The 22,528-nt window shown below is 38.1% G+C and overlaps 2 protein-coding genes across 2 annotated transcripts in view; one reads left to right on the top strand and one right to left on the bottom strand.

The window, feature by feature from the left end:
• The window catches only part of TFB1M (transcription factor B1, mitochondrial), a 54,410-nt gene that overhangs the window by 24,379 nt on the left and 7,503 nt on the right, over window positions 1–22,528 (top strand). The window contains 1 exon segment of the mRNA NM_001261482.1: window positions 3,886–4,005. Within this exon segment, the coding sequence (NP_001248411.1) occupies window positions 3,886–4,005 (120 nt within the window).
• CLDN20 (claudin 20) lies at window positions 11,813–16,503 on the bottom strand. The gene is made up of 2 exons (XM_015137101.3): window positions 16,368–16,503; window positions 11,813–13,293 (listed from the first exon to the last, which is right to left on the bottom strand). Exon 2 carries the CDS (start codon window positions 13,193–13,195, stop codon window positions 12,536–12,538), a length of 660 nt encoding a protein of 219 aa, XP_014992587.2. The 5' UTR covers window positions 13,196–13,293; window positions 16,368–16,503; the 3' UTR covers window positions 11,813–12,535.

Raw genomic sequence — 22,528 nt, 5'->3', positions numbered from 1 at the left:
GTTCAATGCCTTCCAGAAAGTCATGGAGTAGTTACAGGGAAAGCTGAACTTGAGTACAAGTAGTGTGTTTTCTGCTAAAGTCATGATGTGCAAGTTCTCGATGTTACTGGCCCAGTGTTCTTTTCTTTCTGAGTCTACCATCAGCCTCTTTCTTCTGCCATCTCCAGAGGACCCTGGCTGTTTATGGGCACATCCCAAGCAGGGAGGGAGTCACCTCTCCATTAATTACATTACATAGTTCTCATTGACCCTGATATATGGCTGTGTAGCTTCTCAAGTGTAAGCCTGATTTTTCTCCTTGTACTTAAAATTATTTTAGATTAATAAAAAAAAAAAAAACAAAAAAACACTGTCCTTGTAAATTCTTTGACCCCTTGTTTTTCTCATACTCTATCAAAATGCTTTTTAAAAGCTCAAGGGTTAGAGGGTTCCTTTTAATGAAAAATTAACTGGTTTGGTTTCCTGACCTTTTTTTTGCTAAAATCATCTATCTTGTAATGGATGTTGAAATTTCCTAGCTTTTCCTGTAGTATATCTCTCACAGAAACAGTAATGTATATTTGAGGTTGACAGACCATTTAAGTTTTATGCTAGATTTGAATGAAATCTTTTGTAGACCTTTCTGGTCTGTGATTTGAATTTTTCCTTAATAAATTAGGGACAGCTATGTGTGCTGATTTCTTCTAGATTGAAATACATGATTCGCGTGTTTTCATCTCTACAGCCTGGGGATATATGCTACGAAGATTGAACTGAATGGGTCAAGTTAATGGATTAGGACACACATTCCCCTGACGTTTCTAGATGTGTACATAGCATTCTAAGTGAAATATACTTAAATAAGATCTTTTTTGAATTGTGCCAGTTTCATACGAAAATTTGCAATGCATTTTGAATTTTCTGCCAGTTGTAAGATTAAGCTCCTTTTTTACTTACGAAGAACTAGAAATATTTTTGACCACTTGATCCATAAGCTTATTCTTTAACTTAAATCTCTACTTCTGTCATTTTTTGTAGCTTCATGAGAGTGTATGTGTCTTAGTTTTACATTTTAGTAAGAAAGATTATATTTTGTCTTATATGCTATAGTAGCTCATCACTTAATCTTGAATATGGCATCCCAATAATTTCAACTCTCCAAACAGACAAGAGCCAGACAGTGTAAAATAAAAAGGTCAGGGGAAAGGGATATGAAATGAAAGGTTGGCTTTGAGTACAATCGATAACTTTGCCTATAGGAAGTTTCTTCCATATCTCACACAGAACCTATATTTTAATCTTCCTTAAGGCGAAGCTCTAATAAGGTAAATTATATGGTTTTCATGTCCACAGCAGGCTACAAGCAGCAGAGGAAAAGAAGTGATTAGACTATGTGGGTGCATTGCAGTGAAGCGGGAAAGAGCAAATCCGACAGCTGCAAACGCAGCTCAAAAAGCACTGTGTCTTCTACTGTTGAGCAGTGGGGCCCCCTGCCTGCCTGCCTAGCCCCGGATTATTCCAGTAATCGTTGCTGTTTGTAATGTTGCCCCCAAATCATTCAGAAGAGGGTTAGAATGTCCTTTGAACTCTTAAGAACACAGAGAAGCAAGATACATTTTAGAAAGATAAGCATCCCTAAGTTTTTTTACCCACCATTCAGCTCTGTTCAATTTTAACATATTGCCATATTTTTATATCTTTTTTAAAGAAATAAAATATTGTTGATATGTTTGGAGCCCTCTTCTAGCCCCTTTCTTTCCCTCCTATGAGTTGTACTATCTTAAACTTCATCGTCATTATTTCCATGCGTATTTTCTCCTTGTACTGCAGATAAATACACCGCACACACACACACACGCGCACACACACACACACTCTCTCTCTCTCTCTCTCTCTGAGAGAAAGTAAATGATAGTCATCTTTTCAAGATTTTATACAATAGCATTATACTATACAAATTTTCTGTGACTTGGTTGTTTTTTATTCCATTTTGGGATTCAATCTATGTGGATAACCCTTGCTATTCATTTTAACTATTGTTTCATATTCCATTATCAAAATTATCACAGTTTATTTTTTCATTCACCTGTTGATGAATTTTTATTTTTTTTTCACTTTTTGACATTACACATAATGCCATAATGAACACTTTTTTACCTATCGCCTATGTACGCTGTGCTCTAGGATATGTTCTTAGAGACCTAGAGGGTCATGAGGTTTTACACAGCTTCAGCTCTATATTGCCAAATTATGCTACAAATGCTTGTACAGATTTCCTCTCTCACTAGCAGTATCTGAAACTTCCTGTAGCTGCAGATATTCTCCAATATCAGGTTCTATTAGTTTTTTTTTAAATGTTCATTTCATGTGTATGAAATTATATCTAATGTTCTAATTTGCATATTCCTATTTTGTACTGTGGTAGAGCATAGTTTATATTATGGTTTATTTGGATTTCTCTTATGTGAGTTGCCTTATATATTCTCTTAGCTGTTTACCTTATGATTATTGATGTATAGGAATTTCATCTGTACTCTGAACACTATAATAAAGTATGGTGGTGGTGGTTGTTGTTATTGAGGAGGGCGTCTTGCTGTGTTGCCCAGGCTGGTCTTGAACTCCTGGCCTCTGGCAATCCTCCTGCTTTGGCTTCCCAAAGCACTGGAATTATAGGCATGAGCCACTGTTCCCAGCCAAGAGCAAAATTTTAAAAAAAGACATACATAAACATATAAAATAAAATTTTTAAAAAGACATACATATACATATATGTATATCTTTTCTTATATAGCATATATATATATATATATATATGTCTTTTCATATATAGCTCTGCCTTTGCATCTTTAGGAAATTCTTCCCTACCGTGGAGGTCATAGATATTTACTTATAAAAATTTTAAAGTTTTGCTTTTCACTTATTGTTAATTTGTTTAGCGTTTATTTTTGGTTATGGTATGAGATAGGGACCTACTGTTTTCTCCTATAGGTATCTAATTATTCCAGTGTCACTTATTGAATGATCCTTCTTTTTCTGTTAGCAGTTGCTACATCACATCTATCATGTGCTAGATATCTACATGTGCTTGGGTCTGTTTCTAAGGCATTTGTTTTATTGATCTGTCTGTGCCTGCATCAATTTTGATGTCTGGTAGGGTGAGCTCCCCTATCATTGCTGGTATTCTTCAGGAGTGTCCTGGCCATTCTTGGCCTTATATAAATTTTACATGGAATTCAATTTTAAATATATATATATAATACATATGGAAGTTAATTTTTTAAATCCTGTTGGACTTTTAATTGACATTGCATTGCATTTATGAATTAATTTAAATATACCTAATTAATTGCAAAACAGAAATGTTTGAGTGCTTAAAAGAATAAATTACTAGGTTTTTACAAACATTGTTTGTCAAGAACAGCCAATTCCCCAAGGGTTCTGAATACTCATGGTTTTAGTATATTAAGTGAAGAAAAGCATACCATTTAAAATGTTCATTCATATGTTGGGGTAATTCAGAAAATTAAGTATTTAAGCATCTTTCATTTTTCATTATGCTTGCTAATTTCTTCATCAAGTATTTATTGATTGCTTGTTTTATGTAGGACCTTCTGCTATCGAATATAACAGTGGTTCGAAAATCGCAACAGCCAGTGGTAGAGCAAATGTTCTTATTTTTGTAGTTCATTATGTATGACATAAATCACACTTCTTAGGTGTACTTCTGTTGATGTTGGAGGAAAATATTCCCCATGTTTGCTGTGTGTCATGTGTCAGATAGCCTACCCTTTTCAAATTTGCCTCAAAAAGTCCACCTAGTGTTCAGAAATAATGAAATGTTCACTCTTTTTCATCTAATCAGGCTGGACTAATTATTTGCTAAAATTCATTTTTGTCTTTTTCTAGAGACTTGCAGCCAATACAGGAAGCAAACAACGTAGTCGCCTCTCTGTTATGGCTCAGTACCTCTGCAATGTTCGACACATCTTTACAATTCCAGGACGAGCTTTTGTCCCCAAACCAGAGGTAAGTTTCTGCTTATTTGTTGTAGTATATCAGAATTAGGACATTTGTTCCCCTGAGGATGTGTCATAGGAAATAACCTCTAGGATCTAACCTTTGTTTCTGTGCAAACTGACACTGTACTGTACTTCTCCTGAGTAAGAACCACAAAAATCATAATATGAATGACTAGTTCTTATTATAATTGTTCTCCTTAGGTAGGGTGACTAAATGTTTAGGTTCATGCATGTTACTCTGGTGGCAGTATCATTCATCATCATCATCGTGATGATGTTACTCTTAAAGTATCCCCATATGGAAGATAAGTTACACGGTCATCCAATATTTCAGGAAAGAAAGAAAATCCTTCTGTGATTTCTGTTAGAGACGTCTAACTAAAGCTACATCAAACATGATTTACTTACACTTTTTTGGGAAACCTTATTATGGTCGTGTTATTTGTGGTAAATCATCTGTGGATAAAACAGTTGGATATTAAACTAGGCTTTGACTATTATATATTAGTTATTGGAGTAAGTGCTAGTTACAGAAACAGTTTCTCTGCCAAATATTAAAATTAAAGAAAACTGGTGTCTATTTTAGCAAAACCACTGCTTGTTGAGTTACTACACGATGTGTACTATTAAAAACCCATCTTTTTCTTCAGTGAATGTATATTGAGCATTTACTGCTTGAAAATGGGTTGGGTAGCAAGGGGAGTCAACGGGGATATGAGCCTAATCCGTTACAGAGTCTGCTTTCAGGGAGTTCACAGCCTCATGAGGAATAGAAATTTCTCACTGGTCCCTAAAACTCTCAAATACAAAATCTTACAGAGTTTCCCTTACATCATGTATCCTTCATAAACAAAAAGAGATAGCATGGAAAAAATGCATTATTTGACTATAGATTTAGATATAAATTCTAGATTTAGAATAGGGACCGTAACCAATAGTGTTAGATCTACTTGTCTGTCTTGAAGCACGCCTGAGCGATCTCCATGCTCTTTGCTGCCACCGTCATACTTCCTTTGCCATTTGGCCAGTTAGCTGAGCGTTCGGGTGACAGGAAGTCAGGCCATCTTCTACTTACATAACAGACATAATTGTCAGCTTTTTCTAAATCGAGTTCAGGGAGTTTGCTATCAGTTCCACCTCCCTTCAGCATCTCAGATTTCAGAGACATTGTGAATGACTTCTCCCAGAATAATTAGATCCAAGACAGAATCTGATGACTGGAGATATCTTATAGGTTATCTTCAAATTTAAAACATTTGTGCTTTCAGGGACTTTCTCTCCCATTATAATGGGGAAAAAAACAAAAAAAACAAAAAACCAGTGACCATGTAGCTTGCTTTCTTCTTGTCATGCACATGTGTGTTCATATAACATTTTAAATAGTGTAAGACTCGTTATGTCAAAAACCAAGATCCTTACTCATAGGCCTCTACAGTTATGGTTATTACCATTATCCAGAATCTCCAGGCTATTTAAATTTTACTAACGGGTTCTTAGGCTAGATATTAGAAAATTTTTAGTGGAAGCTTTCTAACTCTGTTTTAGTTACCTAGTTGAGATTATTTGATGGTGTTTCAAAGTTATTATCCACTTTATCTTTGATTTAGGGGTAAGGTACATATGTAGTTTATCAATTAAAATTTATCTTCTCTGGGATTAAGGCCCCAAGAAAATATTTATTATTTGGAAAAAAGCTAGCTATGTCCTTGATTCCTTTTTTTATCTAGGGATGTTTACATTTTGGCAAATGAAACATTTTCATAGCAATTTACTTCACATTTTTTATTATGTTGTAACTATTACATACAGGAGATTTATTTGTAATCCAGGAAAGCACTTATCAAGGACTTAAACAGGTGTGCACCACCATACCCAACTAATTTTTGTATTTATCCATGGAGACAGGATTTTGCCATATTGGCCAGGCTGGTCTTGAACTCATGGCCTCAAGTGATCTGCCCGCTTTAGCCTCCCAAAGTGCTGGGATTACAGGCTAAAATTTAGTTCTAAAAGAATTCTCTGCTGCTCTGAAGTAGTTTTACCATATTAGGGCAAAGCAGAAATGTTCTGAGGAAAGCCAGAAAATATTTTGCTGACAGTTACATTGAGCAAATGTTTTAAAAATTCATTTTCTCAAATAAGAAAGAGGAGGAATTTTTACAGAGATGATAAAATAATTCAAGGCTAGTACTCTAAACCTTCTGCATGCAGGAAGAGAAAGTCCTAGACGCACATAATTGCAACACAAGGTAAGATAAGCTAAGTGCTAAAAATAGAGGTTGGGCAGATTCCTGGGTGGTTGAGAGAGGGAGATTAATGCCCAGAAGAAATTTACTAACATTCATTACTTACTCTCAGTCAAAACTCCAAGAATCAGATATAGAGAATTTCCTTTGCGATACAACGAGGGGCTTAACTTACAACCACTTTTGGGACTTTTTCCTGTGAGAATCTGCTATCCCTTCTGTTTCTCAATCTTTCAACTAGCTCAATCCAGCTTTAATGGCAGAACTTTCACTACCATTGAACTATCACAATCCTGTTCTGACTAGTTGAACTGAATTACTGCTGAACTTCACTCTTACTAAGCTCTCCAGTGTAGTTCCCAAAATTTGAACCCAATTACTTTCTGTCTACAAAACAGACAACCTCTGAGGTTCTTAAAATTAGGCTAATTAATTGGTCTACTTTAGTGTCTCTTAAACTACTAGAGTCTGTAGTATGTAGCTTTTAAGTTAGATTTTTTTTTTAATTTTGTGTTTCCATTTCACTGTTAATGAAATTATTTTACATTTATAAGACAGAATGTCTTTTGCAATGCAAATTCAGAACCAAAATTGTTTTCATGAGAGAATACAACCTGTTAAGTTTCTCAAGCTAGCTTCTCTACTGGCCTCTGTAGATCCCTGAGAATCCACGTATTTCTGGGGTTCCATGCTTAATCTTTTTTTTCAGCTAGTCTGCGCATTTCTCCAGTTTGGGAAATACTGAGCTATTCGCTAGCTCCTCAAAATTCTGTCTTTTTTTTTTTTTTTTTTTTATGAATTATGGTGATAGGCCTCATAATCTAACACAGTTCCTAAGGAGTGGACAGGCTTTTTAGTTCTCAACACTATTCTTTTTTTTTTTTTTTTTTTTTGAGACGGAGTCACTCTGTCGCGCAGGCTGGAGTGCAGTGGCATGATCTCGGCTCACCGCAACCTCCACCTTCTGGGTTCAAGTGATTCTCCTGCCTCAGCCTTCCAAGTAGCTGGGATTACAGGCGCCCACCACCACACCCGGCTAATTTTTGTATTTTTAGTAGAGACGAGGTTTCACCATGTTGGCCAAGCTGGTCTCAGACTCCTGACCTCAGGTAATCCACCCGCCTCAGCCTCCCAAAGTGCTGGGATTATAGGCGTGAGCCACCATGCCCAGCCAGTTCTCAACACTATTCTCTACTCTGACCTAGTAGAAAAAATCATTTAGTTATATTATGTAACAGGTTCTTTTTTATTGACACTAATAGAGGCAGTAGACTTCCAAGTAAGCTAGACCTACTGGAATTCCAGTACTGCTAGTTTTGAGAACTTGGTCAGATTAATAGGCTGAGTTTACTACATCCAGATCTGGCCAATAATACTGCCCTTGAAGGACATTCATGAGGAATAGAAATAATCAATGCAGAGTGCCTGATACGAGTATCTCGCAGTAAATGCTGCCAGTCAAAGTAGTTGTTATTGTTATGATATAAACAAATATTTATGGACTAAGTTGTAGTATTCTGATATAATAGTAGGGATTATAATTTTTAAGCTATACACAGAATTTATATTTAATTTTACCTATTTGGAAGTATGGTATATAGAACAAGTTACCCTCAAACATGGTACAAGTTTAAAGCATAAATAGTGTCCATTAAATTATAGATGAATTAGTGATATATCCATGATGTATAAAGAAAAGATTGGAACTTGAGGCATCCACTCTTGACCTTTGAAGAGCAATTTAAAGGCTTCCAACCCTGCGTATTCACAGCTATTGAGGCCTTGACCTCTGTGGGAGATTGTCTTGAGTTTGGTGGGTGGATGGGTCCAGAGAAGAGACAACTGTTTTTCATGCTTTTGTGTTTTTTGAAATCTGATATCAAGGATCTTATTTCTGCTGTATATTTACCTTGTTTTCAAGAATCATCGTTTTGGTATAAGATCAGAACACTAGTATTTTCCTTCTTAACTAAGACTCTTCTATCTTTGGTCTGTATTCTCTTCCTAGAATCAGATTGAGATGGGATTTTCATAAAGGCGATGTATTGAAAAGGGCCCTCAGGAGAAGGGGCATGAGGGTAGCGGGAAAGAGCAGGGGAAGAGCTAAGAAAGAATATTGCTCCTCCTGGAGACCAGCTTCAGCCTGGAACCACAGCGGGAGAAGGAACTGTGTAGCACAAATTGCCCCACGTGTCTGTGTTCCCCTGAGGCAAGGGACCAGCTTATTGGAACCTGTGCCAGCCAGTCTTTGCAGGGAGCAGTGGGGCAGTCACTTCCCAGTAGAGGCAGCTCCATCTCTGGGAGCCATTAGCACCCATCAGTGCCAGCAGCTGGGGGATGGCTGCCCTGGCCCAGTGGAAGGAGCTTGGCCAAGACACAGCATCCTGTCCAGCTTCCTACCAGTAGACAAAGCTGTAAGATTACTCACGTGGCCACCTCTCTGCCTCGGTTGCTTGGAAGTTCTAAACTATGTTTCATGTTTAATTGCTTTAGCATGCTTCAACCAGGAACATTGAGTAGCATTTTTCTTCTCTTCTTTTTGTTTGTAACTTTAGTCTTTCATCTTTATCAGTTGTTTTAATACTTATTATAACTGCAATTTTATTATAAGTTGCCTCAAATTCTTTTCTAAAGCCCTGGAGTCCAAAATAAAAATAAATATAAACCAAAAGCCATTTTTATAATTAGAGCAGTACCAGAGTCATCCTCCTTAAAAATCAGGTGAAATATGTGTTGAATAGAGATAAGAGTATTTGCTCTTAAAATTTTAATTCAGTACTAGGCATGCTTTCATAAACTGCTCAAGAATCAAGTAAACGGTAAGTATTCTAAATCCAAGGAAGGAGAAAGCGAAATTGCATTTTTGCATACTTTTGCGTACATTTATGTATGTATAAAATGCAATGAAATTAATACAAAAGCTACTGGAGATAATGATAATGATGTGACAGTGTTCTGCAGAATTGTAGGCTAGGCTAAAAATCCTCAAACGTCAAGTTGGTATTTGCTAAAGTAATGTAGCTGACAATATAGTGATGAAAGACATATGAGAAAACATTGTCCACGTCTAAAACTGAACTTCTATCTAACTACCCTAGGCCTGCCCTCCCCCTGCCTCATATTCACTATGCTGACTAATGACGTCATCCAGCGAGGTCATCCAAGCCTAAACCTTGGAGGTCATCTTAAGCACCACTTCCCCAGACCTTTACAACTGCTGACCCTCGCAACTAGGCAGTCGTTAACCAGTTTCTGACATTACCTAAATTGCTCCCAAACCCATCCCAATTTTATACCCAATTCTTCCGACTTAATTTAAGTCTGTCATTTTTGTCAGAATTGCTAGATGAATTCTTCAGTCATACGTACAGATACAGATATACACATGCTCCATAGGTTAAAAAAATTAAGTATGATATTTTTGGTCTTCTGAGTTTTGTTTTGGTAACTTTTGATCAAAGAAAAATGAATAAGTATATGCAGTAAATTAGACTATGATTTCTCAAACTCAGAGCTGTTGACACTTGGGGCCAGATAATTCTTTGTTGCCAGAGTTTGTCCTGTGCGTTTTAAGATACTTAACAGCATCCCTGGCCTCTTCCTACTAGATTCCAGTAGCACTACCTCAATTGAGACAACCAAAAATGTGTCCTGGCATTGCCAAATGTCCCCTGCAGGCTAAACTCACCCCAGAGGAAGCCGCTCGATTAGACAAAGAACGATCGAGTAGCACTAGTCATATGCTTTCTGTGCACCAACTGCTTTCTGTGTGTCATCTCATTTAATCCCCACAAGAACTCTATGGATAGGTGCCATTCTTATTATCATTTTCACATGAGCAAACCAAGACCTTAGTTAAGTAATGCGTACTGTGTAACCATGCACCCACACCAGGGCTTGCACCCAGGTGGTTTGACTCCAGAATCTGGTTCCCTCAGGTTGGAGCCATCTCCCTCTACTTGCTCATTATGTGACCTTGGGCAAGTTAGGGAACTTACGTCATCTCTGTCTCCCTCAATGTCCTGTAAGATCATGAGAATAGTTCCTGCCTGGTAGAGTCGTTAGGTTTAAACCAGTAGACAAAGGATTTAGACCAGGACTGGCATGTGTTAGGAAGCACTTGCCATGACATGTCACTGAGAATGCAGAGGTAAAAAGGACACCTCACCTCCCAGTCTAGTTGGAGATGCAATCATGTAAACTCATAATTTCATAATTTCTTAAATAGAGGCGTTTTTACACAGTACGCATTACTTAAGTCTTGGTGTGCTCATGTGAGCTATTGTGAGGATTAAATGAGAGCATTTATTAAATTCATAATTTGTTTAAAAGAACATTTTCTGAGAACACAGATGTGGGTTTGAACTTCTAGGCTGTCAGGATTGAGTTTACAGGAGAGGTCCCCTGTGAATCCTGAAGGGTGAGCAGGAGCTTTGGTAGCAAGAGAGTGAGGCTGGGAGGAGTGCAGGTGGAGAAATGAACGCAGCAGGATAGGAATTCCTGTAGGAATGGAGAGACTCCACATCATTTATGGCATGATTGCCACTTCCAAACAATACATTGGGCCATTATTTCATATAAAATGGCTGATTTTTTGAGAGTTTGAAACATTCCTGTTTCTACTTAGGAAGAAAATATCCCAGAGCTAAATAAAAATTATTTTTTGAAGTATATATAGAATGATACAGCAGATACAAAGAGAACTTTTACTGTAGGACTAAAGGCTACATAGACTATATAAACCCAACCACATTAAGCAAAGTGAGAGAACTACTAATGGGGTCAAAGCAGTTCTATCACATTAATTTACATGAAAACCTTCTTTGTGTCAGAATTCTTTTTAATATGACACTTGTGTATAAAATAACATTTTGACCACTCAAAAGGAGTACATACTTTAAACAATCATTTAACCTTCTGCAAAATGATTCCCTTCCTAATTCCCATATGTGATAATACTTTTTCGTTTTAGCGATTTCATTAATAGCTACTGACATTGTTGCAGAAGAGAATGTCCACCCAGTAAAATAGGCATAAGATATGTTAGTCTACTTCTGTTTGCACAAATGAAAGTTATTTACTTGCATAAAAGATATTCTTCCCACTTCCTGAGTTATTCATGTACAAAGAAATAGTCTTTTTTCCCCTTTACCATTGAATCATTGACAATGACTAAGCTTCAATTAACAAATAAATTGTTAGTAACAGTGGTGTGCAATGTTTCCTTCGCACCTACTGAAAACTCAGTTTTTATTTTCTTGCTAAAATATTTGAATCACACATCATAATTTATATTTTAAAAGCATTCTTTATTTAAAATATATCTTGACATTCATTAATTGAAACAGCTCATTTATAAGAAAACATTTTTGTTAGCATGAATGAAATTTGAGAGAAAAAGTGATGACAACTTAAAAGTAACTTTTATAATCCAAATACTAATAAATGAGGGGGGAAGTGGGATGATAGTAAATCCAGAATGTTATAGGATAAATGAACTTAATCTGTGGAGAGTACTCTTGCTAGAAGCAGAAGAAGGGAGTTCTTGAACATTTTGAAACAAACTTTTGTTGTTATCACTTAGCTTGTACTTAATGCTTTAAGAGTCCTAGAGATTTTAGTTTGGTTTGGCTTTGCTTTACTGTGGTAGCATTTACCAATTTCTTCAGTTCTGCCTAATCTTGGTTTGCATGTAATATTGTCAGCTCTTATAAATATATGTAGATGGTTTTCCAAAATGAAAAACGGGCTGGTCACAGGAGGTGGAGGCTTGGGATGGATGGTTTTGGCAGCATCTGAATGGAATAGGCAGCTCTTGTATTCCTAATGTACTTTCACACACTGTAGCTTTAAAACAGAAGCAAGTTGCTGTGTTGTCGCCAACCAGATAGCAAAGTGGAGAATACTCTTGGTTCACACCAGGGCAAGGTACTTTTTATACTTGGCAGTTTAGTTCTTTTATAAAATCCAATTCGAAAGCTGTATCAGCAAATTATCTTAAAAAAGAAAAAGAGCTATCAATTAATTGCCTTATGAATGTAATCAGAACCTCTTTCAATTACAAATCTTTAAGTAAAACATGGAAACAATAATGGAAAAAATAAAGAACTCTTCAGACAGATATAATTGTATATGATAGTTTTATTGGCATTTTAAACTACCTTGTAGTTGTTAAAGTATTTTACATTCTACTTTCTTTGTAGGGAAAGTTAAGCATAATTCTGATTTTTTAAAATCTAAAAGTCCCATTTGGCACCCAAAAATCCCATTTCATATGTATCACTCAGTTATTTACACATAATCCTTCAGATTGTGTGTTGAATTGTTCTCGAGCTGTGTGTTAGAGATAGGCTGCTGCATGGGTGGGTCGAGCCAAGCTTCTGGATTCCGTTTTATACAAGAGGTGCAGAAAATCATGCCAGAGATAAACAACAGCATTGCTGAAATGAATCCGATATAGATAGCTCCTCCAGGTTCGTGTTTGTTGCTTTCTGGAACTGTCAGATCCAGAAAGTTTGCGATGATCTCCTTTGTGTACCACACTGTCGGGATTAAACTAGAGATTCCTGCAGACATGAAACAGACTCCTCCAGCAAAGGAAGCATGGCTTTTGGTTTCTCTGTCTCCTCCTAAGCGAGTACATTTCATTCCTACTGTGGAAGTGCAGATCCCCAAAGCAGACAGAACACACGCCAGGACCATGGTGGCTCTCGCAGCCTGCACGTGGATGGGGAGGGACAGAATGGAGCGTTTCAGGGCACAGCTGAACATCCCGGTGCTGTACCACGTACAGTCCATCCAGAGCCCGTGCAGCTGCACAATGGCTGTTATGATGTTGGAGCCCACATCCACATTCACCTTCCAGTTGGGCAGCAGGGTGGCTGTGAGCACTCCAGAGACCCCAGATAAGGCCAGGATGAAAGCAAGGAGCTGGAGTCCTGCTGAGGCCATGATGTTACTGTTTAGTCTGTCCTCTTAGAAAATCCTGATGCTTAACGATGCTGGCTGTCGTATCTATTTCTGTGCAGTGGAGAACCAAATAACAAAGCCTAAGGAAAGAAGACAAAACCAGGATTGAGGGAAAGAAAGTGTAAGTAAACAAAAGGCTTCTCTTTAGAGTAGGAGCCAAGAACACACCTGAGTACCCCCCTTCTCCAGCCCCCAAGCAGATGAGGATGCTGTAGGCCGGAGGAGAAAAGCTCCCACTGGGCCTTGAAGACTGGTGTGAGTGACATGCATGGGTGGTGTTGATACAGGGCATAAAGAAAGCAGTTGCCCACTTAATTCTTTTTAAAACTCAACATATGCTGAAACTGTAAAGTGGACATGTACCTTGTTAGGAGATTTAGGCATTTGATCTGATAAAGAATTTTAATAGCATTATAGGTTTTTCAAATGATTTTATTTTTAATGAAAATAGTAGGTAATAAGAAAATAAATTAAGGCCACCTTTTAAAGATGGTTTATAAATACATTTTAGAAAAGTATTTAAGAAATGGCTTTCATAAACAGATCTTTATGACACACCCACAGAGCCAGGCACATAGCCCAAGTGAACCATTTGAGGAGGAAGGAAAACAGCAGAAAGAAGTCTAAGTCTCTGGCATGGTTATCCCTAAGTTCTAGCTAATACTGTTTGCAAAATCCTGACTGAAGTTAGTACTTGTTTTACTTCAGGAACCTGGTACTCAAAACAATTAAGCCACTGTTTTTTGTATATAAGAACGTGAGGTCCTTTCTAACTGGGACTAGAATCATTTCCTGGCCAAAATGAAGCCGGCTATTCTAAACAATTCAGAAGTAGTGATGGCAGATCTCAAAAATACATACCAGAAATAACCACACCGTTAGTTGTATGTGAAAGGATACCCAAAATAATTTAACCCTTTATTTTCTTTGTTTATTTTTAAGAGCAAGGAAAAAACTACACCTACTTTGTGGCTTGGCTGTGTTTTAAGAAACAAAGACTTCCGATTCCATCTTTCTATTCCTGTTCCCCCATCTAGCCCATTTGGCACTGCTTACTGCCTTCTTTGAGAAAAATGTAATGGTTTCTGAAATACTGCAGTACTGACTTTTGTTGTTGTTCTGAATTAATTTTGAATGATATGATGAAGTGGCTGTATCGTGATTCATAGGTATTTCACAAAAGGCAATACAGGCTCTTGAGTCAAAAACACCTGGGCCAGTTCTTAGCTTTATACCTCTCTGTGCCTCAGTATTCTCTTCTGGAAAATGGGAAGGATTGGAATACTTCTTTCATAGGGTTAAATAAGTTAATACATTTTAAGGGCTTTGAACAATATTTAAGCCACAGAAAGTTCTCAGTAGTTTAAAATTGACATCATTATTAGTATTTGTATTTCTTGTGTATTGTGACATTTGATGTTTAAAATTATTTGGATCTTTTCCCTTTTTCTCATCCTTCCTTGGGCTGATTTATTTTCATAGAATCTTAGAGCTGAAAGAAACCTCAGACAGACAATCTCAAGCATCCTCGTTTTTCAGATCAGGATGTTCAGCTAGGATATCACCCCATGCTGTACAGTCTTCAGCAGCCAACCTGCAGTGTTCAGATCTCTCTCCACCCCTCCTACTCACGGGATCATCCCGCATCGTTTCCCCCATTTACCGCAACACTTCCTGCTAAAATCTCCCCCCCCCATGTGTTTCCTGTGGGAACCAGGGAAAACACTACATCTGGAGGCAAAAAGCACCGTTAACTGTCTATTTCACCCAATCCCCTCCCCACCAGGGAAAAAAAGGACTGTAGAGGAAGTTAATAGGGCAAATGGCTCAGCTTCAGATGACTCAGCAAGGAGATTGATGCCTGGCTTTGGTTAAATATTTGAAATAGTACTAATCCATTGCCTATTTAAATTTAAAGTACAAACTTTGCATAGCTACAAACATTGATTCTCTAAGACGTTAGATCCTAGACTATCTGGATTGTGCTGTTCTGTTTTTGTTCATAATCTGAAAATGTAAATCTTACCATTTTAGAAAAGAATTTCCCTGGGATTTTAAGTTCTTAAGAGTCAGACTTATCTGTAAACATCAGTGTGCTTAGGATTCGCCTGGTATCATTCAGTTAGTTTCTTTTCTGTTTTCCAAACTTAGACCAAAATAGAACAAAGTTAAAGTTTCTAGAAAAAAATGAAGCACATGTTTACAGTTTTATAATAGCTGTTTTCAAGTTTAGGTTTTAGCATTTCGGACTCTAGCCAGCTTGCTAAATTACTGCCTCCGGACCATTTTCACCTTAGGGATTCTTCAAGTGTGGGGTTGCTGTAACATTTTCTAACAGCATCTGCTTGCTCACTGTTCTCTCTCCCTCTCTCTTTCTTTCTACTTTGAATGAATAACCTTTGTATGTTGTCAATCTATGTTCAGCTTACCAATTATAATCCTTTTCTTCCCATTAACCAGTACATTTTATAACTTTCAGTATATTTCAGATGTGAAGACAGTTTGTTCATCATAATTAACAAGTACTGGCAGTGATCAATTACAGACAGCCAAAATCAGTGTAAACAATATGACATTGCATTTAATTAGCATAGTGCTTACTTACTGTTGAATATTAGATTCAAATGCTTTTTTTCTTCATAGAGAACTTAGGTAGAAAGAATTTGTTCTCCAAATGAAGGTCACTTTCTGCTCATACAAATATACTGGCATTTTGGCTATGCTGCAATTTACCCTCCAGCCACAAGCATAATACCATTTGCGGCCTGTTCTCTCAAAATTTCTATCTCATAGAGAATAAAGACACACTTTGTTCCAGCGGCTGTGGTAGTGGTAGAGAAATACTGTGAAGGCAAGCAGAAGCAGAGGGGAGGGGTCACGTGTAAAAACTTACATGATCTACAGTGAAAACTCTCTCATGGTCCCAAAACACAGTGCACACAGAACAGAACCAAGCACGTTCAGTTTTTGAACTATTTGCCAATAGAAAGTCTGTTGTAGATTTCACTAAAATGTAGTCAGCTTTCCAGACAAGATTTATTTATATCAAAAATAATATTTAAAAGCAGATTTACAACTTATAATTCAAACTAAATAATACTGAAATACCTAGTCTTAGATCTCTAAGCCTTAAGACATGTTTTATTTACCATACCTTTCGTCAGTAGCTTTCACTGTCTTAACTCCTTCGGTCAGTTGTCTTCAAATTAACCTCCGTTAGTTATGGTGAAGAAAAACCATATACGTGAGGCTTATTTCAGAAATTCTGGATATGTTTATAAAGCTCCAATAAGTTAACTTGAAAAAAGCAAATAAAGGACAACGTAGAAATCTGAGAAGTAAAAACTGCTGATGGTGTTAGAAGATAAATACCAGGTTCTCCATCTCATTTTTTGAGATGTGGGAGAATTAAGAAAGGAGAGGCGGGGAAGGGAGGAAGTTGTTGTTACAGCAGGATTTGTTGAAACCTGAAAGCTAAAAATGCTTTTGTGTCGCTGTACAGAGGAGGAATTATTTGGGTACTCACAAAAAGGCCTTCTTTTCTTTTAATACTATGTTTTAGTCACATAGTTATAATTTATTTTTGAAATTTTCTCTATGTTGAAAGATATAATGTATTATTTTATGTCCTCCGTTCAAGAATGTGGTCTGAAATATTTTTAACTATGTCATGCTTTACAAATGAGAGTTGAGATTCCCTTTTTTCCCTGGTATTCTTGACTTGTCTGGAACCTGAATTCACAAAATTGTTAACTTTCAAAAATCATTCAGAAGAAAGTTTTTTAAAATATGTATTTGTTTTCAATAAAAGAAAAAAGAAAACCCAGCAACAACTTTTGACTAGAATCTGATCACTGACCCTACAGGTATTTGTGTGTGTGTGGTGCCCTGAGTTTTCTTGTTATTCCTTCCACTTAGAAAGATCTGTGGAGTATAACTATAGAGATTCAGGAAATGTTATGAATAAATTACCCAAAGTGATGTAATGAGATACAGCAGATAAGACGGTGATCAGATACTGAGGTTGTAGCCCATGAATAATGGTACAGATGGATTTCACTGCCATCCTTTTGGGTTCTCATTTTTTTCTTCCTCATAAGTCTTATTCTACAAACTATAAATTCATAGCCATTATACAGAAAGAAGATAATTTGATTATTGGATTTTTAAATTTAACAACTGTTAATCACCATGTTAGACTTTAATCATTTGTTTAAAAGCAGTAAATAAACAAACACGTGTTTCAGTTATCTGGATTTTTTGTTTTTGTTTGTTTTAATCCTAAGTTTGACATTTAGCAAGATACTGTTTTCCTCTTTTCTAAATCTAACATCTGTGGGTTTGCTTTTTAGCCATAGTGTTGCTTACATGTTAAGTCTTACCTCTCTAAGTCGTTATAAGCTTTATGTGTAGTGGCTTTGTTCTTTTATTTTATTTCATGGGAAATACAAACAATTCAGTGCATAAATAAATACTGGAAGAAGTTGAGTTGAATTGCAGACACTAGTCACAGCAGTGTCATTAGTACTGCATCAGAAGAAACCTCACCAAGGCCCTCCAGCATCCTGGCTTGTTTTGCTAGTCACCATGGTTGTTAGTGCAGACATAAGCTTTGTGAGGCTGACTGACGGCAGCTGGAGGGATCCAGCTGCTCCCCACTCCAACCTCTAGCATAAGGAAGCTCGCTGAAGGATAAATGGGTTCAGCATGCTTTAATGTACATTTCTATTCTCAAAACATTTTGATTATTTTTTTGCCTTGATGCAAACAATAATCCTATAAAATATTAATTGCCTGCTTTAGAAGGAAAAACTGAAATGGAAGCAACTTTCATTAGCTATAGACCTTTAATGAAGGCAGAATTTCTTATATAAAAAAGGAGCTAGGAAAGTAGAAGTGTAAATAGAAATGTAGTCTTTATCAACATTCCTATCTACTTCTGATGTGGACATTAAAAGAATATTAATCTTTTAAGTCCAGAGACTCTCCTAGATGAGTCTTATGACCCCTCAGCTTAAATCTCTTGCCCGGCCCTCTCCCCTGAACTCCCAAGTTGTGTTTCTGTCTGCTGACTTGGCGTCACTGATGGATAGCTCCGACCTGTCGTGGCACAAAACTGAACTCCTGACCATCCCCAAACTGTTCTCCCCATGGTTTTCCCGTGTTCATTAGTGGCAAATCCTTCTTTCCATTTGGCCAGCCGGAGATCTTAAAAGTCATCCCCGATTCCATACCCAACATCCCTTCAGTCAACAAGTTGTTTTGTTTCTGACTTCAGACTAGAACAAGAACCTTCCACCTCCTAGCCCCTCTTCTGCTTCCACTGTAGCACAAGACCTCTGAGGTAGAAGGTCAGCCCTACAGGGCAAGGACCTCTCTCTGTTTTGTTCATCGCTGATTCCCCTGCACCAGGAGCAGTGCCTGGTACATAGTAGGGATACAGTAAATATTTGCTCAATGAATGAATTCAGAAACTGACTTTAAGTATATAATGTTAAACTATAAATTGTACTTGAATGTTTAAAAATATTTTATTTCTAAACAAGACTAGAATTTTAAGTAATTTTGGAAGTCTAGTTTGTCATCTTGCTAATAATAATATCTACCATTTATAACCTGCTTTCCATATGCCAGGTACTGCTTAATGTGCTATAATACTTAATTCTCAAAACAAACCTATGAGATAAGAGGAATTTTATAGATAAGAAAACTGGCCAGGCGCAGTGGCTCATGCCTGTAATCCCAACACTTTGGGAGGCTGAGGCAGGCGGATCACCTGAGGTCAGGAATTCAAGAACAGCCTGGCCAACATGGTGAAACCTTGTCTCTACTAAAAATACAAAAATTAGCCAGGCATGGTGGCACACGCCAGTAGCCCCAGCTATTCAGGAGGCCGAAGCAAGAGAATCGCTTGAACCCAGCAGATGGAAGTTGCAGTGAGCCAAGTCATGTTATAGCATTCCAACCTGGGCGACAGAGCAAGACTCTGTCTCAAAAAAAAAAAAAAAAAAAGGAAAAGAAAACTAAGCTGCAGAGAAGTAACTTTTGACTAAGGCTGTAAAATGAGTAAATTGCAGGAATGGGGTTGAGGCCCAATACAGCGATTTTTGAAACCTTGACATACTACATAGCACTGCCCCACCTCTAATTAGAAAAGAATGTATTTGCAAGTCCTACCTCTCTATGGTAGTTTATAAGCTATGGAAACAAATTAACCCAGAAATCTCTGTAGCTTTACATATCAGCGTTTACATCTCAGTTCCTGCAGAGTCCGCTGTGGGTTGAGTGATTGCAGTCCATCTTTCTTCTTTAGAATGTTTTCATTTATCTTTAAGCAGAAATTACTTTAGCTTCTCTTAGTGTGTGGTATTGCTCAGTGATGTTAATCTGGATGTTCAGGCAGGCTTTTATTGTCTTTCTGAAAGAGTCAGTAATTTAACTGAGTATTTTGGAAATAACAATACCACACCTTCCTGTAGAGCTTAACAGTTTATAAAGCATTGCACTCCATCGTTTCATCACTGGATCCCAGTAACAGGCTTGTGAGAGAGACCTTTACCCTAATCGAAGACCTGGGGATCGTGGTTGAGGGGAAACACTTTGGTGGCTGACATTTTCTTCAAGAAAGAGTTTGAAGGCCACCAGTAGAGGCAGTGGGAACCATCAGTGTTTTTTCGTGGTGGAATTTGTGGTTTACAGAGCACTTGGCTATGGTGTGGAGGATTTAAAGAGATCAAAATTGGAGACGGACGGACTCTGGGAGGCTGTGGTAATGGAAGCGATTAAATAGAACTAACTAGATGAGCAGAGAGATTGCATAGGAAATGAATTCAAGATAAAGGGTGTTCATAAATTCTGCAAATATAATTAAATATATATATAATGTAGTCAAGGACATCTTCAGTCTGTAAAAAGAACCCAAAATTTCCTGTCTACATTTTGAAAACAAATTTATAGAAGGGGCTTTAGGCTTGTATTGGTTTCAGTGGACAAATTACAGAAAAATCTAACAGTAGACTAAACTATAAGGACTCATTGTTTGGAAGTCAATACTGTTCAAGGTTAGTTCTGCAGTTTAAAACTCTTCTTAAGGATTCCAGCTCATTCCGTTTTTTTGTTCCTTCAAACTGAACTTTTCTTGACTGTGTGAAAGTTGATGATACAAATTAGGTCATTCTTGTCTTACCCAACTAAATCAGAGTCAAGGGGCCAGGAGAAAAAAGCACTCAGGGCACATAGCACCATAGAACCTGCTCCAAAATTTACACTTTCTATAAGCCTAGCTGCTGAAACAGCCTGCTGTAACACCAAGAGCAGTTTTACCGTAGCTGCTGGGACTACCTACTGTGACTCTAAGACTGGTTTTACCTGCTGTCATCACTCACCAATCAGAGCTTGCCCACACCCAAAAGCTTCTCTAGTGCCAATAAGCTTTCTTTCAAAACAACACATAACATTTCTCTAATAACTCCCAACCTTCCCTTTGTTCTTTGGACACTCCAAAGACCACCTGGTCTGTGTGTAGGCCCTGAATTACAATTCTTGCTTCCCAAATAAAACACTGAATTTGGAGATTTGTCTCTATATTTTATTTTTACTTCAACAGCTATGAGATGGCTGCCTCAGCTGACCCTTTTATCAAGAAGCACCGTATTCTACGGCCAGGCGTGGTGGCTCACGCTCATAATCCCAACACTGGGAGGCCAAGGCAGGTGGATCACTTGAGGCCAGAAGTTTGAGACCAGCCTGGCCAACATGGTGAACCCCATCTCTACTAAAAATACAAAAATTGGCCGGGCGTAGTGCCACCCGCCTGTAGTCCCGGCTACTCGGGAGGAGGTGGAGGTTGCAGTGAGCCAAGATCACGCCACTGCGCTCCAGCCTGGACAACAGAGTGAGACTCTATCTCAAAAAAAAAAAGAAAAGAAAAGAAAAAAAAGGCAGCAAAGTATTCTAGAGTTCTCTTCCCGTCTCCTACCCCCACCCCAGACTTTGCTTCAATGTCTCAGTTTCCAGAACAGTCTCATTTGGTCATTCTTAACTGTGAGCGAGACTGGGGAAGTTTGTGTCTGGCTTTTCATCCTCCCTGGTGAGCTGTACCCAGCAGGGACTCAGGCTGGCTTTGGGGGTATCACAGGGCTCTAGCTGCACTTCTGGCCTCCAGGATTTGAGTTGACTGTGTGATACTTTCCCAAGCAACTGGGATTGTTCCCCAAACCTGTGATTCTCACTTCTGCCCACACAAGGGCTTTGGAAAAGCCCCAGGAGGCTCAGGCTCAACCCAGTGGCTTTTATTTTTCTGGGATGGAGCCCCATCCTTGTGTGTTTCAAATGCTGTCCACTTAATTCTAATGAGAAATTGGGGTTCTGAATTTTAAAAACAACGTTGTGATGGTTAATACGGAGTGTCAACTTGATTGGATTGAAGGATACAAAGTATTGATCTTAGGTGTGTCTGTGAGGATGCTGCCAAAGGAGATCCACATTTGAGTCAGTGGGCTGGGGAAGGCAGACCCACCTTCCGTCTGGGTGGGCACCATCTAATCAGCTGCCGGTTCAGCTAGAATATAAGTGGGCAGAAGAATGTGAAAAGAGAGTCTGGCTTAGTCCCCCAGCCCACATCTTTCTCCTGTGCTGGACGCTTCCTGCCCTCAAACATCGGACTCCAAGTTCTTCAGTTTTGGAACTCGGACTGGTTCTCCTTGCTTCTCAGCCTACAGATGGCCTATTGTGGGACCTTGTGATCGAGTGAGTTAATAAAGTCTTCTTTATATGTAATTCCATTAGTTCCGTCCCTCTAGAGAACCCTGACTAATACAAATGTTTTTTCTTGTTTGCTTTCCATTCAACCTTGAAAATAATGACAGTTCAGAGTAAGATAAAATAGTTACCTGTTCCAGCCCCACAGATTTAAAGTGATTTGACCTAATCCTAAAATAATGTTTTTCTCCTGGCCCAGCCTTAGGAAATTAACAGTATCAGCTATGAATATACGAATGTACTGACCAAGCATCTTCAGTGTGATGTCTAGTCCGTTTGACAATTATGGTTTGTTATGAATTACTATATTTGTATGCATGTTTTATTTCTCAGTCTTTTAATAATATTAATAGCTTTACCAAGTACCGTCTGAGTTTGTTTAGATTGCAAGCCTCTCTGAGGTCCTGGCTTCGCTCTGAGGGACTGGAGTTGCTCAGGACCTGCAGCGCTAGGGTCCAGACCCTGGCAGTTGCCAATGTGCTGCCACACCCATGGCCGGGCTGGGCAGCCTCGAAGCTGCCTCAGGCAACTCCTGCCACATCCACAAACCAAGCG

Source organism: Macaca mulatta, chromosome 4 (assembly GCF_049350105.2).
Source record: "Macaca mulatta isolate MMU2019108-1 chromosome 4, T2T-MMU8v2.0, whole genome shotgun sequence".
NCBI lineage: Eukaryota > Metazoa > Chordata > Mammalia > Primates > Cercopithecidae > Macaca > Macaca mulatta.
Note: the sequence above shows the minus strand (reverse complement) of the source record. Positions and strands in the feature narration are given on the sequence as shown.

What these genes read in the sequence shown, in the direction of transcription:
- CLDN20 (XM_015137101.3), bottom strand. Translation starts at nt 13,195, where the DNA reads ATGGCCTCAGCAGGACTCCAGCTCCTTGCTTTCATCCTGGCCTTATCT.